At 50.9% G+C, this 25810-nt stretch overlaps 3 protein-coding genes and 1 long non-coding RNA gene across 4 annotated transcripts; 3 read left to right on the forward strand and 1 right to left on the reverse strand.

The window, feature by feature from the left end:
- Positions 1 to 5086: 5086 nt before the first annotated feature.
- On the forward strand, positions 5087 to 8190 carry LOC102945818 (hemoglobin subunit pi). The gene is made up of 3 exons (XM_007069615.3): positions 5087 to 5316; positions 7110 to 7314; positions 8054 to 8190. The coding sequence occupies exons 1-3, from the start codon at positions 5222 to 5224 to the stop codon at positions 8180 to 8182; spliced, it is 429 nt and encodes a 142-aa protein (XP_007069677.2). The 5' UTR covers positions 5087 to 5221; the 3' UTR covers positions 8183 to 8190.
- LOC119567211 lies at positions 6350 to 13419 on the reverse strand. The gene is made up of 2 exons (XR_006284506.1): positions 12091 to 13419; positions 6350 to 9748 (listed from the first exon to the last, which is right to left on the reverse strand). It is a non-coding gene; the product is annotated as an uncharacterized LOC119567211 (long non-coding RNA).
- An 85-nt stretch (positions 13420 to 13504) lies between these two features.
- Positions 13505 to 15615, forward strand: LOC102945589 (hemoglobin subunit alpha-D). The gene is given in 4 exon segments (XM_037911156.2): positions 13505 to 13890; positions 14069 to 14172; positions 14175 to 14272; positions 15409 to 15615. Coding segments are annotated over 4 exon segments (702 nt in total). The 5' UTR covers positions 13505 to 13519; the 3' UTR covers positions 15538 to 15615.
- Positions 15616 to 22764: 7149 nt separating this feature from the next.
- On the forward strand, positions 22765 to 23722 carry LOC102946728 (hemoglobin subunit alpha-A). Its single transcript, XM_037911157.2, has 3 exons — positions 22765 to 22932; positions 23011 to 23215; positions 23499 to 23722. Exons 1-3 carry the CDS (start codon positions 22838 to 22840, stop codon positions 23625 to 23627), a joined length of 429 nt encoding a protein of 142 aa, XP_037767085.1. The 5' UTR covers positions 22765 to 22837; the 3' UTR covers positions 23628 to 23722.
- Positions 23723 to 25810: the final 2088 nt, after the last annotated feature.

Here is a 25810-nt window from a genome sequence, read left to right on the forward strand (position 1 = left end):
TCTGCTTAGTGAGCCGGTAACGGGAACCTGCTGCCTGGAATCAGGTGGCCTAGGTACCTAAGGTGTTTCTAGTGGGAATGAGTTGGGCAGTTGTCTTAGTCCGTAGAAAATGGCTAGAGGAGGAGATGCTGCCCAACTTATAACTTTTAGCCCTGTGGTTAGAACCTTGAACTCACAAGGTTCAATTCCCCCCTCTCTGGCAGTGGAGGAGAAAGGATTTGAAGGGGGATCTCCCCCTTTTCAAGACCATGGTTTAACCTCTGGGCTTTGGGAGAGTCTGATAAGTTGGGGAGGGGTGTTCCTCCGTGTCTCCTGTTGAAGTTGTTCCATTGTGGATAAATAATTAAATAGCCATTGAAACAGGGGGTCTGGACTCAGAGTCTCCCACCTCCCAAGTGGGTGCCATGACCACTCAGAGTCATTCCAATTCTCCCTCTCCCTCACCAATGACTATTTAAGTATTAATCCACAGGGGAACAGTTGTTGGGCCAGGGAGAAAGAGAGCATGCAAATTGGAATGGGTCTGTAGTCCAGGGCTAGGACATCCAGCTGGGAGGAGAGACACCCTGGGTCTAACCACTCTTTCATTATTTAGCTACAGCTTCAAGAGGAGAGACTGCTGGGGCCCCACAGGTTAATAGGTCTTAAAGCCAGAAGGGTCCATAATATTTATCTAGTCTGACCTCCTCTATATCACAGGCCAGAAAACCTCAAGTATCATTATTCCCCTTTTACAGATGGGGAACTGAGGCACAGAGAGACTAAGTGACTCACCCAAAGAGCCTGTTCAGGAGCAGGACTTGAACTCAGCTCATCTGTATCACAGTGTAGCAAACTAACCACTTAGTCACCCTTCCCCTCTTAGCTGTCTTCCTACCACACTGGGGACAGAGCCAAACTGCTCAGGGTGATGTTTTTAATTATTTAAAAGACAGCAAACCATAGTGCAATGATAATTGGCTCTGGTGCTGTGATGTTCACACACAACCCCAGCAACCCTCTCCAGTGTAGCAGCGTTCCATGGCACATGGGTGAATTCCTCACAACTAAGCCACATGCTCTTTGCTTCTGCTCTGCCTTTTTGGGTGACATAATGGTAATTCTGTAAAAATGACAATGACATTAAATAAGGTTTCATGGGTCAGCACCCAAATGTCAGAAAAAACCATACTCAGGTCTCCAATGCAACTGTAACTCTGACCTCAGTGGCTGCACATTATGGTACTATCCTTAGTTATGTGATCACAGACAATGATTTCTGCAGGGCTCCTGCCTCTTTGGTGCTCAGGTTGGGTAGTGAACAGTGAATGAGGGAGGGACCCTGAGAAGCCCTGCATTATTCTCCACCAATTCTGTTCCCAGGGACATCTGCAGTGAAGTAAATGGAGGTAGTCCTGTGACTGAGAAAAGAATTTGGCCCTCTGTGCAGATTGTAGCATGCAGAAAGTGGAGTGGGGACTCGTGGATACAAATACATGAACATTGTGTCCATTTACAAATAATGCCATTATTAAAAACATTTTAAAATTAGGATTTAATTTCCAGGGAGAAAATAAATGTTTTTTAATGCCAGTTTTCTTATTAACGGCACTGTGCGCAGCCTTCCTCACCAACTTTATGAGGCAGAGGTCTCCTGGATATTGGAGTATGTGATTATGTAATTAAGGGCTGTGTCATATGCCATACGCACAAGTGGGCAGAGTTAAGGGGACCTAGCTTTGGAGTGCACTAAAATTTTAACACATGTATAGAATATTTTGAAAGGAATAAAGATAAAGCATAGAGAGGAGGCCTGTAATAAATGAAATTCCAAGGGAAGCACTAGTCACTTATGCAGTGTGGCTCAGCACTTCCAGAGTCCTGAGCCCAGTGCTCAGCCTGAGTAGCTGGGCCAGATCCTCTCTACTTCAGCCCACAGGTCACTGGGGAAGATGGAAGGATGCATCAGCAATCATCTGGCTCTAACTCTACCACCTCCACCACTCATCCATGCATCACTCCCTTCCCCTCCCCAGCATGCTGCTACATAAGGCCTCCTCCATGGTGATAGGGGCTGGATGTGCCCCCTAACACATAAGGTTTTATTTGGCATGAGCCACTAGGAATCACTCATCTCCTTCACATAGTGTGCACTGAATGTACCAAGGGTCCACAGGGAGCCCCGTTGGGGCACATTGTAAGTGGGAGAGTCCAGGGCATTTTTGACGATGTTGCTCACTTAGCCATCTGGAAAATGCCAAGCCTCATTCAAAGCCTACTGCACAAGCACAAAGGGCAATTTTCAGAGTTTTGTACATTTGTCCAGTCAAAACCAATTCTCAGAAAACTCAAAGACATTTCTCCTCAATGAGGGCTGTTTCCCGACCAAATTCCCACTCCAGCCACTACCCTACCAGGAAGGTTCAAAAAAATATTGCAAGGTTTTATTATTACAGAGTCATAGATTTTGAGGTCAGAAGGGACCATCATGATCATCTAGCCTGACCTCCTGCCCATTGTAGGCCATAATAAACCCCTAACCTGCAGCTGAGTTACTGAACTCCTCAAATCATGGCTTAAAGATGTCAAGTTGCAGAGAATTCACCATTTACACTAGTTTAAAGCTTCAAGTGACCCGTGCCCCGCACTGCTGAGGAAGGTGAAAACCCCCTAGGGTCTCCGCCAATCTGACCCGGGGAAAAATTCTTTCCCAACGCCAAATATGGTGACCATAATGGGCTCAAACTTACAATAAAAACCCACAGGCAGAGACCAGGCCCAGGAAATGTCCATTCCAACAGTGAAGGCTTTGGAGAGTCAAGAGTCAACTGCAGCCTGATCAGAATGGAAACACTCGAGCCACCAGCCTTCACTACACTACTCACTGTTGCTAGAGCTCCAGCACTCACAAAGAGAAGCCTCCTGCGCTGGGCAGCCTCTCTCCCCATTAACTGAAGACACCTGCTAATCGTATGCGCCTGTCTGGGAGCAGCAGTGCCTCTCATGCTCCAGGCCTGAGTAGCAATGCTTGCCACAGCATAGGCACAGAGCCTGCTGCCTCACCAGTGGCAGGGGGCCCTGCATAGTGATGCGTGGCATCACAGTGCAGTTAGCTGTCTTCGAGGCTAGCAGCAAGGAGCAGTTAGTGGGAAGCACTTCCAACTCTGCATCCACCACAGCTGAAGGAGGACTGAATGCTCTGGCTAGAGGAGCAAATGAAGCCTGTTGAGGGCTTGTCTAGATTGGGGAAATCTGCAATGGTACAACCCCCCAATGTAGACACATTACACTGGGGTGCTTAACTTTGGTTTCACAGCAGTGCAGAACATCCACACTGGGGTTGCATTGGTGCAGCCTCACACTGCAAAAGCCCATAGTGCAGGCAAGCCCTTGCAGGGTAGGTCGCACTGGGCCAAATCACACTTTGCACTGGTGCAGTGTGTCTCCATTAGAGGCTTGCACAGGTGTAATCACACCCTTCTAACCCTATTGTTCTACGATTAGTGGAGATTTGCCTAATCTGGACAAGCTCTGAGGCACGCAAATGGCCCAAGCACCACTAGTTCCCTGAAAGGTGTCCCCTGTAAGGCAGAATTACCTTCTCCAGAAAGCAGCAGCCATTGGGTTTAAATCTATTCCCCGAAGACCCTGTGGGTCAGACAGTTTCCCAGTGAAACATGATGTCCCGACAAGGTGGAGGGGATTGTACATCATCTCTCCTGACCCTCCACAAATTATAGATATTCACAGATGACCAACCCCTTCTAAGGGAAAGGGCAGTTGTCAGGGGCTGGCTTGTGGATATGAATCATCACGCTGCAGTTTTTGCAAGGTGCAAGGGTGTTCATTTTGTCCGAAGTCATTGGTCCAAGTTTCTTCTCTGATTGTGGCAGTTTCTTGTCTGTGGCCTGCTGTCAGTATGGCGGGGTGAGGGGAGCTGTGTGCATTGCTTTTATAAGTTGATCTTGGTGGCAGATGGGTCTGCTGTAGCCCGTGTCACAGGCACAGGGACAAGGGGTTCCTTCTTGCAATCACATCAGCACTCTTCTCCGGAGGAGCATTTCTTTGAAGCTGTATCTAACTGCAGGGCCTGGCAATCCCTCCAGCCACTCTTGGCTGCCTAGTGACTCTAGACATATGCCAGCCATCCCCTTGCTCATTCACTCCCCTGCACCTTGCTTGTGTCTGTGTATTTAGGCTGTGAGCTCTTCCAGGGAGGAACCATGTCCTCCTGTGTGTTGGTACAGCATGGAACACAATGGGCTCCCAGTCCCGACTGGGGCCTTCTGTGCTATCCCACAATATAAGGGATAAATAATAGTAATAATTATATGTCAAGGAATGAAAGACCTGAAGAATCAAATACTCCAGCAATGAGCTCCAGAGAAATACCTATATGCCAATGAATTATAGATTTCAGAAACTGATTTCTGGGTGCCTGCTATTTTACTGCAAGAAGGCAACATGGTTCAGACACTTTGAAATCTAGTGATCAGAAACATTCTGTAGATATAGAGGTAGTATATAATAATAATTTTCACATACACACACACGTTTCTGTGGAACCCTACTTAATTCAGCAAGGTGTGTGTATGTGTGTTTGTACAAAGTATCATTACTACTGCTACTTTCATGAGAAGTTTTTAGATCTGAAGTGATGTAATTTTTTTAACTAGTGCTATATAGTAATGTCCTTGTATAATTAGTAAATCATTCTTTGCAGGAGCAACTCCCACTGACTTCAGCGAGGCCAGAATTTTACCCACAGTCTGCATTTAGCACATCCTGATCTCTCCCCATGTAATATGGAAAGCAGTGATCTGTCACGGCTGTCACCTCTCTCCAAGCCTTTTAGCATGTTTGTGAAACATGTTGATGATTCCCTCCATGTTCTTTGGCCTGACATTTTCCACTTTGTCATTATGATTCCCCAGTACTGTTTGGTTGCTCATCTGTGCCCCTGCGGCCAGTTCATTTCCCCTGGCCATCCCATTGCTGCTTAAGATGTGAGAAATTGATAAAACCTCCCAGTGTACAATCCAGAGTAGGGCAAGGCATTGTTTCATAGGGAGATAAGATAGCCCCACGTCATTGGGTGGGTCCCAGAAGTGACCAATGACAATGGACAGCTGCCAAGTTCTGCTCTCCCCTTCCCCTTTATAACTGAGGCTGTGAAGGCAATCATGACAGACCTGTCCAAGTTTCCATTGTAAGAAGGCTGATCTCACAAACTCCAGCAGCGATGACTCTGACTCAAGCTGAGAAGGCTGCAGTAGTTGCCATTTGGGGAAAGATAGCTGCCCAAGTTGATGCCCTTGGGACCGAGTCGCTGGAGAGGTAAGCAATGCAGCATCTTTGCTTAGATACTGTGGGCCTGTCTCTGATCTCAGTCTGGTAGACTTACTCTAGTGTAAAACTTGTGTGAATGAGATCAGAATGAGGCCCTGAGACACTCATTAGATTCTGTGGGCCAAATTCACCACTAGTGTAAGTGGGCCTAGCAACATTGACAATAATTGAGCTGTGCTTGCTTTTGCCAGGGGTGAATCTGGGCCCGTAATTCAGAGGCCTGGGGAAATCAGAGACAATAATGGTTGGCTACTGGGCACCCTTGAGTGGGCAGATTTTGAAGTGTATCATTCAAACATTGATGATTGAGGACCTCAGCTTTTCTTGGAGAATAACCTTCATGGAAAGTCTAGTAGAATGTGGTAGAGCTCTATAGAAATTACTCTAAAACTCTAGACTTTATCAGAGAATAATATTCCTGCTATCAAATCCTACTGGATGGTTTCTAAAGAAAGAAGGTAATTTTCTATTCACTTGTATAGCACTTTCCATGAATGCCAGCTGAGAGGAGTTCAGGAGAGTGACTCCACACTGTCATTAATACCCAGATAATACCTTGCCAAATGCAAAGGTTATCATTTTTATGAGCTGAACATGAAAAAAGAAGGCATCGATGTGGGGTTTATTATGTGAGTGATGCAATTTATATTGGCAAGTACTGAGCAATGCTTGAGAATGGATAATATACAGGGCATTCAAGCGGATTGCTTGAAACATGTCTCAACATTCCATTTGATGTGTACAGATTAGTAGGAGAAGTAACTATCTCCTAGAAGTGTATATCACTTTAAACCACATGGACTTGTAGGTCCACGGAGGGTTTGCTGTAAATACAACTATATAGCCTTTATTGGCAGAACTGGGAAATTGTATTTTATGTGAAGTGAAGTTTATGTTAAGTGAAGAAGGTGTTTTCCTCCAAACATCCCATTTCAAATAAACCCAGCTGAAGTTTGGGGATGACCCACCCCTTCCAGCAGAAATCCACCAAAGCTAATCAACTAAATAAGATGACACAAAGGAAGGGAAAGAACCTGGAAGTTTATTGAACAGGCTTGGTTTATTCAGGCAAAGAATAATCCCAGGTTTGTGTTATTCAGCCTGTTAATTTTAAATCTTTTGATGGTCCTTTTTGGATGTATAGCCCCACTTATAGTGGGTAAAGCAAAGATTCTGGACAATGAAATATCTCTGTATATAGAGTATTCACTGTAAGGTTATGGATTTTGCTAACTATCATTAGGAAATAAAACTTGGTTCTGCTGAAGAAAATATACTACAGAAGGTGCAGGTGGCTGTGTGGAGGTATTAGGTTATTTAGTTCAAAGAAGAAAAGAAAGTAAGTTTAAAATGCTTTTAAAATACATTTCAGCATGTAAATCTACATTTGCCTCTAGGATCCCACTACATCTGGTTATTTACTGTGGGTTAGAATCCTCCCTGGTGTGACTCAATTGATTTATGCAGTTATACCAGGGATGAATTTGGTCTGATATCATTCTTTTCCTAAAATAAAGAAATAAGGTTACAAACTGCTTCTGTGGAACTGCTGGCCTGTAACATTTGAATATTCCCGCACCAGTTCAGCTCATGGTTTAGAACAGGTTACAGAGTAGGACATTAACAGTCTAAGGATCACAGATTTTCTCTAATCCATTCTAATGCTTTGGACTAGAAGAGCAGAATGGAGTGTTTATCCAGGGTCATGGCTCCCCCTTTCTCAGTGTCAGCTGCTCAGTGCAATTTCCATTGCTGAAGCCATTTCTAATGTTCTCTTCCAGGCTTTTTTCAAGCTTCCCCCAGACCAAGACCTATTTTCCTCATTTCGATCTCAGCCATGGTTCTGCTCAGCTTCATGACCATGGCTCCAAGGTCCTGGGTGCTATTGGTGAGGCTGTCAAGAACATCGATAACATTACAGGTGCCTTGGCCACACTTAGCGAGCTGCATGCCTACATCCTCCGAGTCGATCCGGTGAACTTCAAGGTGAGTGAACTCCCACATGCAGTGCAGAGGGTGAAGAGAGTCCATTGGTCACTGAGTCAGTGGGCCCAGGCCACTTCAGCTGATGGGAGCTTAAGCACTGAATACTTTCCCATATAGTGCAGAGTGTGGCAGGGACGAAGCCTTGCAGCTCAGCGGTGAAGCTGTTATCATGCTGAGCCTTGGAAATGTGGCTGCAGCTTCACTTTAATCAGAGTGGCTGTGGAAGTCCTTGGCTGGTCCGTCTTGGGCTGGCTAAGACTCCTGCCTTTGCTGGGAACAGTCAATCCTGAGAGGGCAGCTGTGGTCCAGGAGGCTGTGCACTGGTCTGGGAATGAGTAGCTCTGGTTCTGCCATATACTCACTGTGTGATCTTGGGCAGGTCACATCACATCTCTGTGCCTCATCTTCCCCATCTAAAATGGGGATTATGATACTGACAGTTCTTGGCCAAGGGCTCTGAGGTTCCTGCATGAAAAGCCTTCTGTAAATGCAAGGGTTATTCACAGTTACTTTGTATTCTCCTTTTGTGGAGGGGAAAGAGGGAGCAATGTTAAGCAATGACTTTTCTCTAGTCCAGAAGGTGGATTTCTTAGCCAATAGCTCATATCCACATGAGGTGACTCTGTGTAACTAGCAAGGAGATTCCTGCTTGATTCTTCAAAGACCAGAGTCTCACTAGCCAGAGGAATGTTATTTCAGGCAGTTCCATTTGATTTCCTCCTGTTCTTTTCTCTTGCAGCTGCTTTCCCATTGCATTCTGTGCTCCGTGGCTGCCCACTTTCCCAGCGACTTCACCCCAGAAGTCCATGCTGCATGGGACAAATTCCTGTCCAAGATTACTTCGGTGCTGACTGAGAAGTACAGATAAACTGTCTCCTTGGAGTATGAGGCTATGGCAGCTGGGAGTGGAATGCCCATCTCTCATCATGCACGCTTCATGAATCCCCACACATGGGTTTTGTCCTTAACAAAAAGTCAATAAATATGCCAATTAGCCATCATGATCTCTGTGCTTTAATCTTTACTGGCTCCAGCCACACATTATTGTTCATAATAGGAGGTGTTCTGACATTCCCTGTAAGAGAGGTGAGGGATAGCTCAGTGGTTTGAGCAGTGGCCTGCTAAACCCAGGATTGTGAGCTCAATCCTTAAGGGGGCCATTTGGGATCTGCGGCAAAAATTGGGGATTGGCCCTGCTTTGAGCAGGGGGTTGGACTAGATGACCTCCTGAGGTCCCTTCCAACCCTAGTATTCTATGCTAAGGGGTTAATTATCAGGGATCCACATACAACACTTCTATTTACCCTTTTCTCATCATACATTGAATTGAAGGGCAGCAAATTTAAAACCAATACAAGGAAATGTTTTTTGCACAATTTGCCTGTGGAACTCATTACCACAAGATCTCATTGAGGCCAAGAACTTACCCAGATTCACAAATAATTAGATACATCCTTGATAAAGGGAAGTTACATTAGATAAGATTCCCCCAAACCCAACATTTTAAGGCATAGAACCCTCCTACTTCAGGGAATAAGACAGTCTCTAATGAAAGGGTCTAGGAAGAAACTCCTGTGTGGGCAGGCTATACCAAAACTGCCACTGCAGGGATCTTTGTATCTTCTGGTGCTGGTGCTGACCATAGCCCAGGATCTTTCCTCTGGCAAAGAGGATCCTGGGCTGAGCCAGACTGGCAGTATCTCTGAGACACGCCCTCCCCAGCTGATTTGCCTGGCTAGACAAAGCCACTGTAGTGCAAGTGTAGCTGGGATGCTGTGTGAAAGCAGAGGAAAGGTCTCTAGCAGGACTTCAGAGCCTGGTTCTGTTTTATGCATTTATATTTCAAGTTAAGTCAGTGCTGGTGGGAGCTGCCAGATTGACAGTCTTGAGCATTAAGTCCTCTATCTTTAGATGGGCAGCAGCATCCCACCCTGCCCTGGTCAAGATGGGCCACTCTCGTTTGGTCTCCATGATTCAGTCTCAGATTGCCAGCAACAGTTCCCATTACATCCAGTCCTAATTCATTGTACACAGGTCACCAAACAGCTGCCAGAGGTTAGTGACTTTGTCAGTGGTGACTCAAAGGTGAAAGGTTTTGTATTACATTCCCGTTCTCAGGATGCCTAGCCAGACTCCTGACTGAGGCTCAGGTGGAACCCGAGACATAGAGGTGAAAGGCATCATATCTGTATCCAGCCCCTTTCCCCATGTTCATTTCCAGCTCCATGGGCAGCATGCTGACTTCCCCAATACAGACATGCAATATGACGTTTCAAGGCTGCAGGGCACAGGGCTGGATTTCAGCAAGATATGGGCACTGTTGTGATTTTAATTGTGACACCCTGAGGAAATGTTGAGTTGTGTGGACTCCCCTGAGTAGTGGAGTGTCCAGAGACAACACTCACAGTTGTGCTAGTGCCAGTTTCAGAGTAATCTGGAAATAAAAGAGGCCAGAGATGAAGAACCATATTTTATCATGATATGCAAAGAACTATCACACCTAGAGGTAGATGTAAATAAAAAGCCATTGGGACCCAATCCAGTTCTCATTAAAATCAATAGAAAGAGTCCCAATTGCATCAGGCCTGAAACAGTGCATGCTCAGCACCTCAGCAACACCTCACATTAGGATGCAGCATTGTAGCACCCTGACTCAGTTTCCCTTTTATGATCCTCAGACTTGGAGTAAGGGTCAACAATCCCTCAGATATGGCTCACTGTTTCAACGTTTGCTGGGTTTGGCAGGGGAACAAGGACCACTCACTCCTCTGGGTTCCATGGTCCCTGTAGGAAGTGGTTGAAATCTCTTCTGACCCCTTGCTGCTTCCTTGACCTGCTTCCTACCATGGGCCTCTGCAGGTGATTCCTCAGACTCCGGTCCTGTGATCCTCCTCTCTGCTGCTGAAGGGTGTCACTTTCAGTGGCTTCTCAGCCTCTCTGACAGCCTCTTGGAACTCCTTCACCCCTACTACCTTCTCCCTTCAAGGCCAGACCCAGGATATACAAACTCTACTGCAGTTCTTCTCTCTCAGTCCTCCCCGATTGGCCCTTCCTTTATAGCAATCATTCAGTCTGTTTCTTCCCAGCTAGGTCTAATCCTTAATTCCTTCTATCACTTGGAGGTGTCAGAATTGGCTAATTAGAGTCTTGATCTCCCCTTAACCCTGTCACTACAAGTGCGGGGTTTATACACACAAGACCCGTCACAAAGCCCTACAAGCAAGAAAGCTGATTTTGTGGCTTGTGGTTCCTCTGGACCAGGCTTGACAAACGCCTGGCCTGGCCTGGCCTGGCCTAGCGGATCCCATGATATAAGAACATAAGAGCTGCCAGACCAGGTCAGACCATAGTCACTCTTGCGCATTATCCTGTCTCCAACAATAACCTGTACCAGAGCTTCAGGGGGAGTATACAGAACAGGGCAATTATGAGGGGATCCCCCCCATCTGGTAATCAGAGGTTGTGGGATGCCCAGAGCATAAGAACATAAGAACGGCTCTACTGGGTCAGACCAAAGGTCCATCTAGCCCAGTATCCTGTCTTCAAACAGGGGCCAATGCCAGATGCTTCAGAGGGAATGAACAGAACAGCTAATCATCAAGTGATCTATCCCCTGTCGCCCATTCCCAAATTCTGGCAAACAAAGGCTAGGGACACCATCCCTGCCCATCCTGGTTAATAGCCACTGTCAGACCTATCCTTGATTAAATTATCTAGTTCGTTTTTGAACCTTGTTATAGTCTCGGCCTTCATAAACATCCTCTGGCAAAGAGTTCCACAGGTTGACTGTGCCTTGTGTGAAGAAATACTTCCTTTTGTTTGTTTTAAACCTGCTGCCTATTAATTTCATTTGGTGACCCCTAGTTCTTGTGTTATGAGGAGTAAATAACACTTCCTTATTTACTTTCTCCATGCCAGTCATGATTTTATAGACCTCTATCCTATCCTCTGTTAGTGGTCTCTTTTCTAAGCTGAAAAGTCCCAGTCTTATTAATAAAAGAAAAGGAGTACTTGTGGCACCTTAGAGACTAACAAATTTATTTGAGCATAAGCTTTGCATCTGATGAAGTGAGCTGAAGCTCACGAAAGCTTATGCTCAAATAAATTTGTTAGTCTCTAAGGTGCCACAAGTACTCCTTTTCTTTTTGCGAATACAGTCTAACACGGCTGCTACTCTGAAACCAGTCTTATTAATGTCTCCTCATACGGAAGCTGTTCCATACCCCTAACCATTTTTGTTGCCCTTTTCTGTACCTTTTCCAATTACAATATATCTTTTTTGAGATGGGGCGACCACATCTGCATCCAATATTCACGATGTGGGCATACCCTGGATTTATATAGAGGCATTGATATTTTCTTATTATCTATCCCTTTCCTAATGATTCCCAACATTCTCGTAGCTTTTTTGACTACTGCTGCAGTGGAGGTTTTCAGAGAACTATCCACAATGACTCCAAGATCTCTTTCTTGAGTGGTAATAGCTAGTTTAGACCCCATCATTTTATATTTATAGTTGGGATTATGTTGTCCAATGTACATTATTTTGCATTTATGAACATTGAATTTCATCTGCCATTTTGTTGCCCAGACACCCACTTTTGTGAGGTCCCTTTGTAACTCTTCACAGTCTGCCTTAGACTTAACTATCTTGAGTAGTTTTGTATCATCCGCAAATTTTGCCACCTCACTGTTTATCCCTTTTTCCAGATCATTTATGAATACGTTGAACAGCACTGGTCCCAGTACAGACCCATGAGGGACACCACTATTTACCTCTCTCCACTCAGAAAGCATGGGGTTGCATCCCAGAGCATCTTGGCTAATAGCCATTGATAGACCTCTTCTCTGTGAACTTATCTCGTTCCTTTTTTGAACACAGTTATACTTTTGGCCATCGCAACATCTTCAGCTTCAGATTCTGCAGAATGAAAGTTTGCATTGAAAGACAATTAATAGCCCTTATAGTTGTGAAAATAAAGTTACAAATGTGAACCAATGTTGGAAACAACAGCTTTGAGAGTTTTGAGCCATCTCAGTGGTCTGTTGACTCTGAAGCGTAACAATTACACTTTAGAGACCAGAATTCCTGATAACTTCGATAGGCTGTTCTACACACAAATTGTATATTCCTAATTTGCATGTTTAATTACTGTAATTGCATAGGCAAATAGACAAATAAAGAAAGGGCAGAAATGGTAATGTTCTTGATAGCGTCCTGCAACTTGTATTCCTCATAAAGTGATTCCAAAATCTGCTGTAAATTTGCTAACAGTTTAGTTTCTATGAAAAGGCCATTTTCCCTTGATCTTTGTGTACACCTCTCTTGGTCATCCCTGGCAGAACCCCTGTAGACTGAGAGACCGAACTTTGTAGCCCCAACCCAGCAAATACAATTCAAAATCAATTTTTGCTTCCTGCACAGACTGAATTTGACATACATCCTGTTGACTCCCAAAGGGTGAAGGGAGTAGAGAGAAGCAGTAGACATGTTACATTTATTTTTTGCATTGAGTCTTTCCTGTAGAAGACTATGGGTTTTTTCCTTTTCCAGAGATGCTTATGTAACAAAACTGCACAGGGCCTTCCTTCACTAGAGCTCTTTTATCTAGCAGAGAAAGGCATAACAAGAACCAACAGTAAGATAGTTAAAGCCTGATAAATTCAAGAGGTCAGGCTAGATGATCAAATGATCCCTAGTGGCCTTACAGTCTATGAATCTAGGAGAGATTGAAATTTCTAAACAAGCACATACAGGGCAGCTTGAGAAGTTCAAGTGCAGTAAATCTCCCAGCAGGATGGAACTATCCTAGTGAACTGAAGAAAAACAAAGGTGCGTGAGATGGGCCAAATTCTCCTCGTTTACACCCAGCTCACCCTAGTGCCTTGGAATTCTTCCTGGTTTATGCTGCTGTCCTTGAGGGGCAGATAAGGGGGCTCTGTGGACTGTGCTAAGAGACCCTTGTGTGCTACCCTCTGGGGCAAAGAGGCTAGCGTCTATTATGCTCCAGAGCAGCAAAGGGAGGGTTCTGCCCCAGATGCAGACCAGTCAAAGCTGGGGTTTTGGCTTACCACCCAGGAAAAGCTCAGGAGGGTGCCCCTGGGAACATTTCCTTTGCTGTCACAGTTTAGTGATTTTACAGCCCTCCTGTTGTTTCCTTGGTAGCGGGCTGCAGAAGGGGGCCTGAGGGTTGGGGAGGGGACGATGGGTGCTTCGGCTTTTTTGTGTGGGATCTGCCCTGAGGGCTTGGTGCGTGTGGGGCTGCTCCCAGACCCGCTGCCTTGCTGTCCTGCCAGGCAGAGTGGCACGGGATGTGCTCGCTTGCTCCGGGGTCCCAGGACAGGAGGCCGGGCTGTCTTCCGTGTCTCCGGCCGGTCCCGCCCCAGGCCCTTCGCCCTGGATAAGTTCAGGGCCGGCGGCTGCCACAGAGATAACGGGGGCGGCAGAGGCGAGCGGACCCGCCAGCCCCAGCCCAGCCACCCAGCCGCCGCCATGCTGACCGCAGACGAGAAGCGGCTGATCCTACTCTCCTGGAACAAGGTGCAGGAGGACTTTGGGACCGAGGCCGTGGAGAGGTAGGGCCGGGGCCAGGCGGGTGTAGGGAGCAAACCAGCGCAGACACGACTTGGGAATGACCCAGCTGCGCTGCTGGACCGGGCTAATGGGGGCACCCGGGTGGGCGCGGGGCTCCCCTGGCACCCGGGGTGGGGGCCTTTGGGATTCACTGTCTCTGACCCCCCTCCCCCCCCGCAGGATGTTCACCGTCTACCCACAGACCAAGACCTACTTCCCCCACTTCGACCTGCGCCCTGACTCGGGGCACATCCGCTGCCACGGGATGAAGGTGGTGGCCGCCCTGGGGAAGCCGTGAGGCACATCGACAACATCAGCGAGGCGCTCTCCGCGCTCAGCAACCTGCATGCCTACAACCTGCTGGTGGACCCGGTCAACTTCAAGGCAAGAGCAAGCCAGGGCCGAGGAGAGTCCCCGAGGGGTGCGGGATCAGCCCCCCCCCCACACTTTCCCCTCTCTCCGGGGGCTGCGGGATCAGCCCCTCCACACACACACTTTCCCCTCTCTCCGGGGAGTGCGGGATCAGCCCCCCCACACACACACTTTCCCCTCTCTCCGGGGAGTGCGGGATCAGCCCCCCCACACACACACTTTCCCCTCTCTCCGGGGAGTGCGGGATCAGCCCCCCCCCACACACACTTTCCCCTCTCTCCGGGGAGTGCGGGATCAGCCCCCCCCCACACTTTCCCCTCTCTCCGGGGGGTGCGGGATCAGCCCCCCCACACACACACACTTTCCCCTCTCTCCGGGGAGTGCGGGATCAGCCCCCCCCCCACACTTTCCCCTCTCTCCGGGGAGTGCGGGATCAGCCCTCCCCCCCCACACACTTTTCCCTCTCTCCGGGGAGTGCGGGATCAGCCCTCCCCCCCACACACACACTTTCCCCTCTCTCCGAGGGGTGCGGGATCAGCCCTCCCCCCCCCCCACACACACACTTTCCCCTCTCTCCGGGGGGTGCGGGATCAGCCCTCCCCCCCCACACACACTTTCCCCTCTCTCCGGGGGGTGCGGGATCAGCCCTCCCCCCCCACACACACACACTTTCCCCTCTCTCCGGGGGGTGCGGGATCAGCCCTCCTCCCCCCACACACACACTTTCCCCTCTCTCCGGGGGGTGCGGGATCAGCCCTCCCCCCCCGACACACACACTTTCCCCTCTCTCCGGGGGGTGCGGGATCAGCCCTCCCCCCCACACACACACTTTCCCCTCTCTCTGGGGGGTGCGGGATCAGCCCTCCCCCCCCACACACTTTCCCCTCTCTCCGGGGGGTGCGGGATCAGCCCTCCCCCCCCCACACACACACACACTTTCCCCTCTCTCCGGGGGCTGCGGGATCAGCCCTCCCCCCCACACACACACTTTCCCCTCTCTCAGGGGGGTGCGGGATCAGCCCTCCCCCCCCACACACACACACTTTTCCCTCTCTCCAGGGGGTGCGGGCTGCCCTAGGCGCTGCTGGCTCGGGGCTCCCTGGGGTCTAGGGCTGGCTGCCGCTTACCCGGTGCGCTTTGCTTTGCAGCTGCTGTGCCACTGCTTCCAGGTGGTGCTGTCCGTGCACCTGGCGGACGAGTTCACCCCGCAGGTGCACCTCGCCTATGACAAGTTCCTGGCCGCCGTCTCTGTGGCGCTGACCGAGAAGTACTGGTGAGCCGCTGTCCCTCGCGGCTCTGGCAGGTTAGCCACGCGGCCTGCGGTGCTCTGACCCAATAAAGATGCCATCCCCGCAGCTCTGTCTCCGCGTCTCATTGGCGGGTCGGGTCGGAAGGGGGATACTCAGCTCTGCGGCTGCCTGTCAGTCCCTGGGGCCTGCATTCTGTGAAACAACAGGGTCTGACAAACTCCGCCATGAGACCTGCCAAGCACACAGGTGCTGGAAGTAGGGGTGCTGCTGCACCCCTGGCTTGAAGTGGTTTCCATCCTATACAGGGTTTACTGTTTGATTCAATGGCTCCCAGCACCGCTGGCCAAGGGTCTAACTGACACCTGTCCTAAATGCCCTGGCTGCGAGCACTGGGGGTTAATAACTCTTCCCATGGTCATAAGAAAATCACCTCCCTAACCTCAGAGGTCGATGAGAAATAATACAATAACACAGGAAAAATAAGTCAAGCTCGGTTTACAGCCCAGGAGAAAGCATGACCACTTGGCCCAGCAAACAATGCCCAATACTGTGGGACTGCGGGGATTATTTCATTTTATTGTTTTCTGCTTCCAGAGGGTGGTGTCACCTTTCCAAAGAGCAATAAATGTGACAGGTTTCAGAGTAGCAGCCGTGTTAGTCTGTATTCCCAAAAAGAACAGGAGTACTTGTGGCACCTTAGAGACTAACCAATTTATTTGAGCATAAGCTTTCCTGAGCTACAGCTCACTTCATGGGATGCATAAAGTGGAAAATACAGTGAGGAGATTTATATACACACAAACCACGAAAAAATGGATCATACACATTGTAAGGCCATTACCAGCACATTTCCAGGAGTTAACAAGAACGTCTGAGGAACAGTGGGGGGTGGGGGGGAGGGAGGAATAAACAAATAAATAAATAATGGCCCACCTTGATTATCACTTCAAAGGTTTTCTCTCCCCCCACCCCACTCTCCTGCTCGTAATAGCTCATCTTAAGTGATCACTCGCCTTACAATGTGTATGATCCATTTTTTCGTGGTCTGTGTGTATATAAATCTCCTCACTGTATTTTCCACTTTATGCATCCCATGAAGTGAGCTGTAGCTCAGGAAAGCTTATGCTCAAATAAATTGGTTAGTCTCTAAGGTGCCACAAGAACTCCTTTTCTTTTTTCAATAAATGTGAGTTCTTTACTTAGGGACAGGAAAACATACATTTCCCTCCAAACACATTTGATGCAAAACTAAAAGAATGTGCGAAAGGTGTGGGGCAGCTATCACTAAACAATCCCTCTCTGAGCTGGAGAGGTGACTTGCAATACAGGGGGGCTTTCTCTAGACAATTGGCTGTGAGTGTGAGTCAAGGAAACCAAACCATGCCAACACGAAACGAAACCAATACAGCTTTGGGCAGAAAATAAAATCTTTACTTCTTAACACGTATGTTTTTATCAATAAAAAAACATTGCCAATGTTTTTAGAAACACAAGGTGGGGGAGGTACGATGATACCTTTTATTGGCCCAACTTCTGCTGGTGAGAGAGAGACGCTTTTGAGCTTTCTCAGAGCTCTTCTTCTGAGCTGGGAAAGGGACTCAAGAGTGTCCCAGCTAAATACAAGTGGAACCGACTGTTTAGCACATATAGTTCACATTTTCAAGGTGAATTGGCCTGTTTTTGTCACAAAGTTACAATGGTTTTGTAATCCATCACTTCCAAGGGTGCTTGGAAACAGCTTTTTCTACTGACTGCCGGGTCTGATGTGGGGACCTGGCCTGGACTGCCAGCTCCTGTCACCCATCACAACTTTGGGCCCCAGAGGACCAGGGTTAGACTCATGGTAATGATCTAGAGGTGGATATAAGGAGAAGGTGAGGCTGCACAATGTCCTTATTGCAATACTAAAGAGGGTCAAGAAGATGAAGTAAGCTCTCCTGGGAGATGATAGGGCCACTCCTAGGAATGGGAGGACAATAGTAGCAGAGATTAGATTAAGTACACATGGGTTTGGGCTTCTCTACTCCAAAAGGGATTGGCAGAATCGACAAGAAAAATAGAGATGTGACTCTGGAACACTAGTGCCATGTCAGAGTGTGGGAGCACCCCGCACTGCAGGGTGTGCCTTTATCAGCCAGAACACGCACACAGCTAGTGGGCATGCTGAGGTGAGAGCAGGAGCAGGCTTTGTGGTGAAGGCAGGGGCTGGGGAGGGCCAGGAGACAGAGCTTCTAACTCTGACTTTCTGTGCTACCGGAGGCAAGTCACTAAGGGCCTAGTCCTGGACACTTTGGAGTCTATAGCCACACTCCCATAGACATCAGGAGCTGCAGGATTGACTCTCTAATCTCTCTCTGCCTCCTGCTTCTTCATCTTCAAAATAGAACTAACATGCCTCACCTACTTAGCTGGGTAGGAGGGTGTGCAGTGGTGAGGCTGAATTTTTTACTTTGAGATCCTTGAGCCGTACAATCTTCTAGGGACAGAATTAGGGCCTATCTTCAATTGTCACTATCATTTAGCACTTGTCTTTAGATCTGTAGAATGGGCTGAATTGGCTGAATCTGGAAATGCACCACGTGGGAAGTTTGAAGTCCCATAATTCAGAGACTCAGACATCTTACCCACTGTGCAGGCCAAACTGTTCTCAGACTGGTGACTGTCTGGGACAAATGAAGACTGGTGACCCTGCGTCAAACCATGACTGCTCTGAAGCCTCCGCTTTTGCTCCAACCAGGACTGCTGGACTGAGGGAGGATGGCTTCCATTTTTTGGAAGAAAAGCCCCAGGGCTCTCCACCTCGCACCCATGCCCTGCATTAAATCTCCATTTAAAATAATCTGTGCCACCTTGGTTGCACGAGCTGTGTGCACACCAGCCTCTCCCTTTGTTTGGGAGTCTTTGGTGCTCTGTCTCAGCCAAAACCCTAGGGAAATGCTTTGTGTTCTTTATCTGTCATCACCAAACATGTATGTGAGCCTGTGAGACAGGGAGGGGATGTGTGTGTGTGAATGGGGGACAGGGTTTTTGGGGTGGCAGTGTTTGTGAGTGTGTGTTTGTGTGTAGATGAAGTGTGATTGTGGATTTTGTATATGGGGTGAGTGTGGGGGAGTGGTGTGTGACCCTGCACTGTAGGGGGGCAATGTTACTGAGGGGACAGTATATGGAGGGGCGCTGTGTAGGAGGGGACCATATGCGGGGCAGTGTGTGGTGCAGCAGTGGGGGGCAGAATGTATGAAGGAGCAAAATGTTGGGGGGCAGTGTGTCTGAAGGGGCTGTGGGGACGCTGTGTGCATGGGGGCAGTATGTATGAGGGAGCAGTATGTGAGGATGGGCTGTGTGGGGGAGTGTATGTGAGGGGGCAGCGTGTGGGAGGAGTGTGTATGAAGGGGCATGTGTTGGGGCAGTGTATATGAAAGGGCTGTGTGTGTCTGTGTGTAAAGTGTGTAAGAAGGCACAGTGTGTGTGCACAGGACATGTATCTGAAGGGGCAGTGCGTATAAAGCAGCAGTGTCTGGGGGAAATATGTATTAGGCGGTAGTATGTATAGAGGCACTGTGGGGGGCAGTGTGTAGGGGGGACATTGTATGGAGCAGCAGTGGGGGGCAGAGTGTATAAAGAAGCAGAGTGTTGGGGGCAGTGTGTATGAGGGAATAGTGTGTGAGGAGGGAATCTGTGTGGGAGGGGACCATGTATATGAGGGGACAGTGTGGGCAGTGTGTAGGAGTGGCACTGTATGTGTGGTGCTCTTTGTGGGGCTGTGTGTATGAGGAAGCAGTGTATGGAGCAGTGCATATGAGGGAGCAGTGTGTGGGGAGAATCTGTGTTTGAGGGGGCAGTGTATGGAAGGGCAGATCGTGTGTGGGGGCAGTGTGTGTGTGTAGGGGTAGGGTGTGGGAGGCAGTGTGTACAAAAGGGCAGAGTGTGTGAGGGGGCAGTGTGTGGGGGAGGCGGAGGGAGTGGGGGGCAGTGTGTATGAAAGAGTAGAGTGTGTAAGGGGGCAGTGTGTGTGTGTGGAGGGATAGGGTGGGGGGCAGTGTGTACGAAAGGGCAGTGTGTGGGGAAGGGGAGGGAGTGGGGATGCAGTGTGTACGAAAGGGCAGAGCATGTGAGGGGGCAGTGTGTGTGTGGAGGGGTAGGGAGTGGGGGGGGAGTGTGTACAAAAGGGCAGAGTGTGTGAAGGAAAAGTGTGTTTGTGGAGGGGGAGGCAGTGGGGGGAGCAGTGTGTACGAAAGGGCAGAGTGTGTGTGGAGGGATAGGGAGTGGGGGGGCAGTGTGTACAAAAGGGCAGAGCGTATGAGGGGGCAGTGTGTGTGGAGGGGTAGGGTGTGGGGGGGCAGTGTGTACGAAAGGGCAGAGAGTGTGTGGGGCAGTGTGTGTGTGGAGGGGTAGAGAGTGGGGAGGCAGTGTATAAAAAAGGGCAAAGCATGTGAGGGGGCAGTGTGTGTGTGGAGGGGTAGGGTGTGGGGGGGCAGTGTGTACAAAAGGGCAAAGCATGTGAGGGAGCAGTGTGTGTGTGGAGGGGTAAGGGTGTGGGGGGGCAGTGTGTACGACAGGGCAGAGTATGTGAGGGGGCAGTGTGTGTGTGGAGGGGTAGGGAGTGGAGGGGCGGTGTGTACAAAAGGGCAGTGTGAGGGGGCAGTGTGTGTATGAATGAGAAGTGTGTGTGGTGGCAGTGTGTATGAAAGAGCAGCATGGGGGGGGGCAGTGTGTGGACTGGAAGCAAATAGAGCAGGAGTGTATATGAGGGTGCAGCGTGTGGGGCAGTTTGTATGAAGGGGCAATGGTGGGAGGCACGTGTAGGGTATAGTATGTATGAGCCAGCAGAGTATGAGAAGGCGGACGGTGTGTGTTACAGGGCAGTGTGTGTGAGGAGGTAGTGTGGGGGAGAGTGTGGGGGGCAGTGAATATGAAGGGGCAGTGTATGTGTGTAAAATATATATGATGGTGCAGTGTCAGGTTGGCAGTGTGTGTGGAGGGGCTGGATCGGGGGCTGTGGGGGCAGTGTGTATGAAGCAGCAGTGCCTGGGGGCAGTGTGTGTGAGGGGGAGTATGTGTGAGGGAACAGTGTGTGGAGGGGCAGTGTGTATGACGGGGCAGTGTGGGGATGCGTGTATGGGGAAAGTCTGTATGAGGGCACAGTATGTGAGGAGGGGGTGGGGGGCACAGTGGAATAAAAGGGAAGGTCCTCTCATGGATCAGCAACTGGTTAAAAGGTAGGAAACAAAGGGTAGGAATAAATGGTCATTTTTCACAATGGAGAGAGGTAAATGGGGTGGGGGGCAGGGATCTGTACTGGGACCAGTGCTGTTCAACAGAATCAGACACTATCTGGAAAAAGGAGTAAACAGTGAGGTTGCAAAGTTTGCAGATGACACAAAACTACTCAAGATAGTTAAGTCCAAGGCTAGCTGTGAAGAGTTACGAAAGGATCCATAGAGGCTGGAGGCACTGCTGCACCCCCTGGCTTGAAGTGGTTTTCATCATACACAGGGTTTACAGTTTGGTTCAGTGGCTCTCAGCACCCCCATGATACACCTTGTTTCAGCACCCCTGAAGAGATCTCACAAAATTGGGTGACTGAGTAGATGAACAAAATGGCAGATGTTAATAAATGCAAAGGAATGTACATTGGAAAACATAATCCCAACTATCCATACAAAATGATGGGCTCCATTAGCTGTTACCAGTGCAGAAAGAGATCTTGGAGTCATTGTGGATAGTTCTCTGAAAACTAGTGCTCAATGCGAAGCAGCAGTCAAAAAAGTGAATACTGTTAGGAACCAAAGGGATAGATAATAAGACAGAAAAGATCATATTGCCTCTATATAAATCCATGGTCCGCCCATATCTTGAATACTGTGTGCAGTTCTGGTCACCTCATCTAAAAAAATAATTAGAATTTGAAAAAGTACAGAGAAGAGCAACAAAGATGATGAGGGACATGGAACAGCTCCTGTATGAAGACAGATTAAAAAGGCTGGGACTTTTCAGGTTGGAAAAGAGACAACTGGGGTGGGATGGGGGGTGTGTAATAGAGCTCCATACAATCATGAGGGGTGTGGAGAAAGTAAAGAAGGAAGTGTGCTTTACCCCTTCACATAACACACAAAACAGGGATCACGCAATGAAATTAACAGGCAGCAGGTTTAAACCAAACAAAAGGCACTACTTCAGCACATAAGGAACAGTCAACCTGTGGCACTCTTTGCCTGGGATGTTGTGAAGGCCTAGACTATAACTGGGTTCAAAAAATAATCATAGAATTTCATGGAGGAGAGGTCCACCAACTGCTTTTAGCCAACATGGTCATGGATGCAACCCCATGCTCTGGGTGTCCCTAACCCTCTAACTGCCAGAGGCCAGGAGTGGAGGACAGGGGATGGATCACTCAATAATTGACCTTCTCTATTCACTCCCTCTGAAGCACCGGGCAGGTGCCACTACCAGAAGAGGGAGTACTGGGCTAGATGGACCATTGGTCTGATCCAGTATGGCTGTTCTTGTGTTCTTAGCAAGGGGGCTAGTGTGGGGGGGGGTAGTGTGTTTCAGGGGACAGTGTGTAGGAGGGAGCAGTATGGGGAGCACTGTGTGGAAGAACTGCCCCCTGAGTAGCACTAATGGTACTTTTTATACTTTCGCCTTAGCAGCGTGAGCCACCCCTCCCCAGCACCTGTTCCCCGCCGGGCGCAGCAGACACTGGCAGGGCAGAGGATTCAGGGTTGCGGGCTGAGATACTCTCGGCTGAGACTTGTTGTTCCCGTTTTGTCTGTAGTTCAAGGAGGCGCCCGGGGCCACCCAACCAGACCCGCCGCCTCACGCTTCCTCTAGGAGCAGAGACCCCGAACGGGCTCCATGGGCGCCCCCAGGCTGCCCACCATAGGCGCCGGCCAAGGCGGAGGAGCCCAGCACTCTGGACAGCTCTCCCCTTAGCCCATTAGGCAGCAGGCCGGGGAGATCGCTGCCGGGTCTGGCGCCGCCTCGCGGAATTGCTCAGCTCCTCTGGCCCTCAGAGCCCAGGGACACCTGAGGGCCCCAGCATGAAGGACACGCGCCTGCCCCTGCGCTTTGCTCTCCCCGGTGCGCCGCAGGGGACAGGCCCCCTCTTCTTGCGCAGGGGCCTGAGAAGTGCCCGGGAGGCAGGGCAGCTCTCTTCGCGGGGGTCCAGTGCCTCCTGCTGGGCATCCAGCATGCAGAGCAGCCCAGCGGGCCCCTGGCAGGCCCGGTGCCAGCCAATGGGAGAGGCGGGGCGGGCCGGGGGACGGGATATAAGGGTGGCCGGGGCTGCAGACGGGTACCCTGGAGGGATTGTTGCGGAGCCGGAACCATGGTGCTGAGCTCGGCTGACAAGGCCAACGTGAAGGCCGTGTGGAGCAAGCTGCAAGGCCACCTGGAGGACTATGGCTCCGAGACCCTGGAGAGGTAACCGCCGCTGCGCTCTGCCCTGCGCCCCGTCTGCGCCCGGCCAGGCCCCCCCTTAACCCGCCTTGTTCTTTGCAGGATGTTCCAGGTCTTCCCCCAGACCAAGACCTACTTCTCGCACTTCGACGTGCACCACGGCTCCACCCAGATGCGGAGCCACGGCAAGAAGGTGATGCACGCCCTGGGGGAGGCCGTGAGCCACATCGATGACATCGCCACGGCTCTCAGCGCTCTGAGCGACAAGCACGCCCACGTCCTACGCGTGGATCCCGTCAACTTCAAAGTGAGTGACGGGGAGAAATGCCCCCCCACACCCCAGGTCCGAGCCCGCTGCTCCCCCTCCCCCGGGGCGCTCCCCAACCTCCCTCCTGTGCGGCGCCCGCAGCCCTTGCTGTCCCTGTGCCCCCGCCCCTGGGCCGGACTGCTGGGTCATAGGGGCGCCCCATGACTGAACTGGGCCGGGGGGATGGGGCCGGGCTAGCTGAGGCCGGTTCGGGCAGTAGCTGGGTGGCCCCTCCTGTGCAGCCGGTTCCCAGCTCTTCTCACTCGCGTGCCTTGTCTTCCAGCTGCTGAACCACTGCTTCCTGGTGGTCGTGGCCAACCACCACCCCGCCCTCTTCACCCCCGACATCCACGTCTCCCTGGACAAGTTCCTGAGCACTGTGGCCTCTGTGCTGACCTCCAAGTACCGTTAGGCGGCGGCCTCGGCCGGGCTGGCCTCCGCAGGCCCCTGTGCGCAGCAGCTGAGCAGGCCAATGATTTGAAATAAAAGCCGCTGCCTGGCGCTCCACGTGTGCTGTCCTGCTCTCTCCTTGCGCCGCGCGGGGCTGGGGCGGGAGGGCGCGGCCTGCAGGGGGCAGCTGGGCTGCGCGACAGCGGCGGGTGGGTCTCGTGGCGCGGCCAGTTGCGCTGCGGCGCAGCACCCCACCCAGCACAGTCCTGGGGGCGGCCGGGCGAGGACCCCTCGGCGCAGCCACACACCAGTCCCGGGGGGTCCGCCCCTGTGTGTTGCGAAGGCCAAGTCTCTGCTGCGCTTCCCCGCACGGCGCAGCTTCTGCGCCGACCCCGGCGCCCCCAGCCCCGTGGCTCCCGCCCAGCTCGCCTCTGGCTGGCCCCAGCGGGAGCCGCCTCTGGGCCGGGGCTTCGCGGTGCCGCTGGGTTTTGATTTGCTCCTCATTGAGCAGCCGCGCTCAGGGGTAATGGAGCCTTGGGCGGCCCAGGTGGGGACTGGGGAGGCAGGAGCGGGCCCTCTGGGAAGCAGGTTCTTTGCCTTGGCGGGTGTTTGCCAAGACTCCTGCCATAGGGACAGGACATGCCCTGGGACCCCCTTGGCTCGCCTCCCCCTGGGCTCCCCATGAGCCCAGCCTGTGGCACAGAGTGCTGAATCAGGCCCTCCTTTGGTCTGTCACCTAGTTAATGACCCCAGGGTATGGGAGACAGGCCCCTGCCTGCTCTGTGCCAAGGCCTGTGGGTGCAGCTGCAACCTGCCAGCCCATGGACTCTTGGGGGCTGGTTTGTTCATGGGAACAGCGCTGAGCAGGAGGGGCTGTGGAGCTGCCTGGGGCCAATGCAGCCACACAGTGAGGGGCAGGATGCTGGAACAATTTGTATAGTGAGGGTGCTGAGAGCCATTGATCCAACTGTAAACCCCATATATAAAAGAAACCACTTCAAGCCAGGGGGTGTGACAGCTCCCCCAGTCCCAGCATCTATGGCAAGGGGCCTAGGAAAAGCTGTCAGGGGGCCTGGGCTCCCTCCCTTCTTGCAAGGCACCAGGTCCTCTGGCCTTCTGCACCTTTGGGACCCCACCCAGGGGTGGGCTGGCAGGGAGCCAGGCAATCCATCTGGGGGCAGGCTGGCAGGGGATGGGGACCCCACTCGGGGGTGGGCTGGCAGGTGCGCAGCATGTGTCCTGTCTATAGAACGTCTGCACTATGACTCGCTGGGATCAGGCGAAGCCGGCAAGTGCTGAGAGGGGAGAACAGGCCCCTGGGGAAGGCTGTGGGGCAGCCTGGGAGCTCCCTGCACCAAGCCCCTGACCCTTCCCATGCAGGCAGGTGGCAGGGGTGAAATACACCGAATGCAAACCCAGCCCGAGCCTCCAGGCCAAGTGGGAGGGGTGCCAGGAAACAGGGAGGAACAAGGTTTAAGTTAGAGCAAAAAGCAAAAGCTTCTGCCAAGCCCACCCACACAAGGCAATGCCCTGAGCCCACCCCATGACAGACAGTGAGGGTGCCTGGGTGCAAACTCAGAATTGTCCCCCGGTCTGGCATTTGGAAGCCCTTGCTTAGGAGGTGAAAGGGATGCTGCCCTCTGCTAGTCTGGCCTTACTGATGTCAGATGGCACCTTGCCCCAGGGTGTGCCTGACATGCAGGAAGGGGTAATGAGTTCTCTTCAGCCTAGTCACTGGTGCCCAGGGCCTGTGAGCCCCTTCATGAGCAGGAACCAGCCAGCTATCTTATGAAGCTCCAGCAGATTCCTTTATTGAGAGGTACAATTTCAAATCCATTATTCAGTGAGATGGAGGCTTCTGCTTGGGATCTCTTTCCAATATAGCTGGTGGGCATGAGAGCAGTGTGCAGGCCCAGGATGATCAGCAGGTCTCTCCTGCATCCCAAGGGAGGCCAGGGAGAGCCCAGAGAAGGAGGGTCAGGATTCAAAGGGCATAATGAATAACTGCTATTCCAGAAAGCAGTTCAGGTACTGCCCAGCAGTGGCATAGAGAACAAGGCAACCCTCCAGAATTTATGCACTGAAGGACCCCAGAATTTACAAAGGTTAGGATGGGCCTGCAGAAAGTTTAAGCACCTTGCAACAACTCCAGACCCTATGAGCACTGCATCAGTAAGTGAGCAAGGACCTCATAAGGAACCTGCA

Source organism: Chelonia mydas, chromosome 10 (assembly GCF_015237465.2).
Source record: "Chelonia mydas isolate rCheMyd1 chromosome 10, rCheMyd1.pri.v2, whole genome shotgun sequence".
NCBI classification, from domain to species: Eukaryota; Metazoa; Chordata; order Testudines; family Cheloniidae; genus Chelonia; species Chelonia mydas.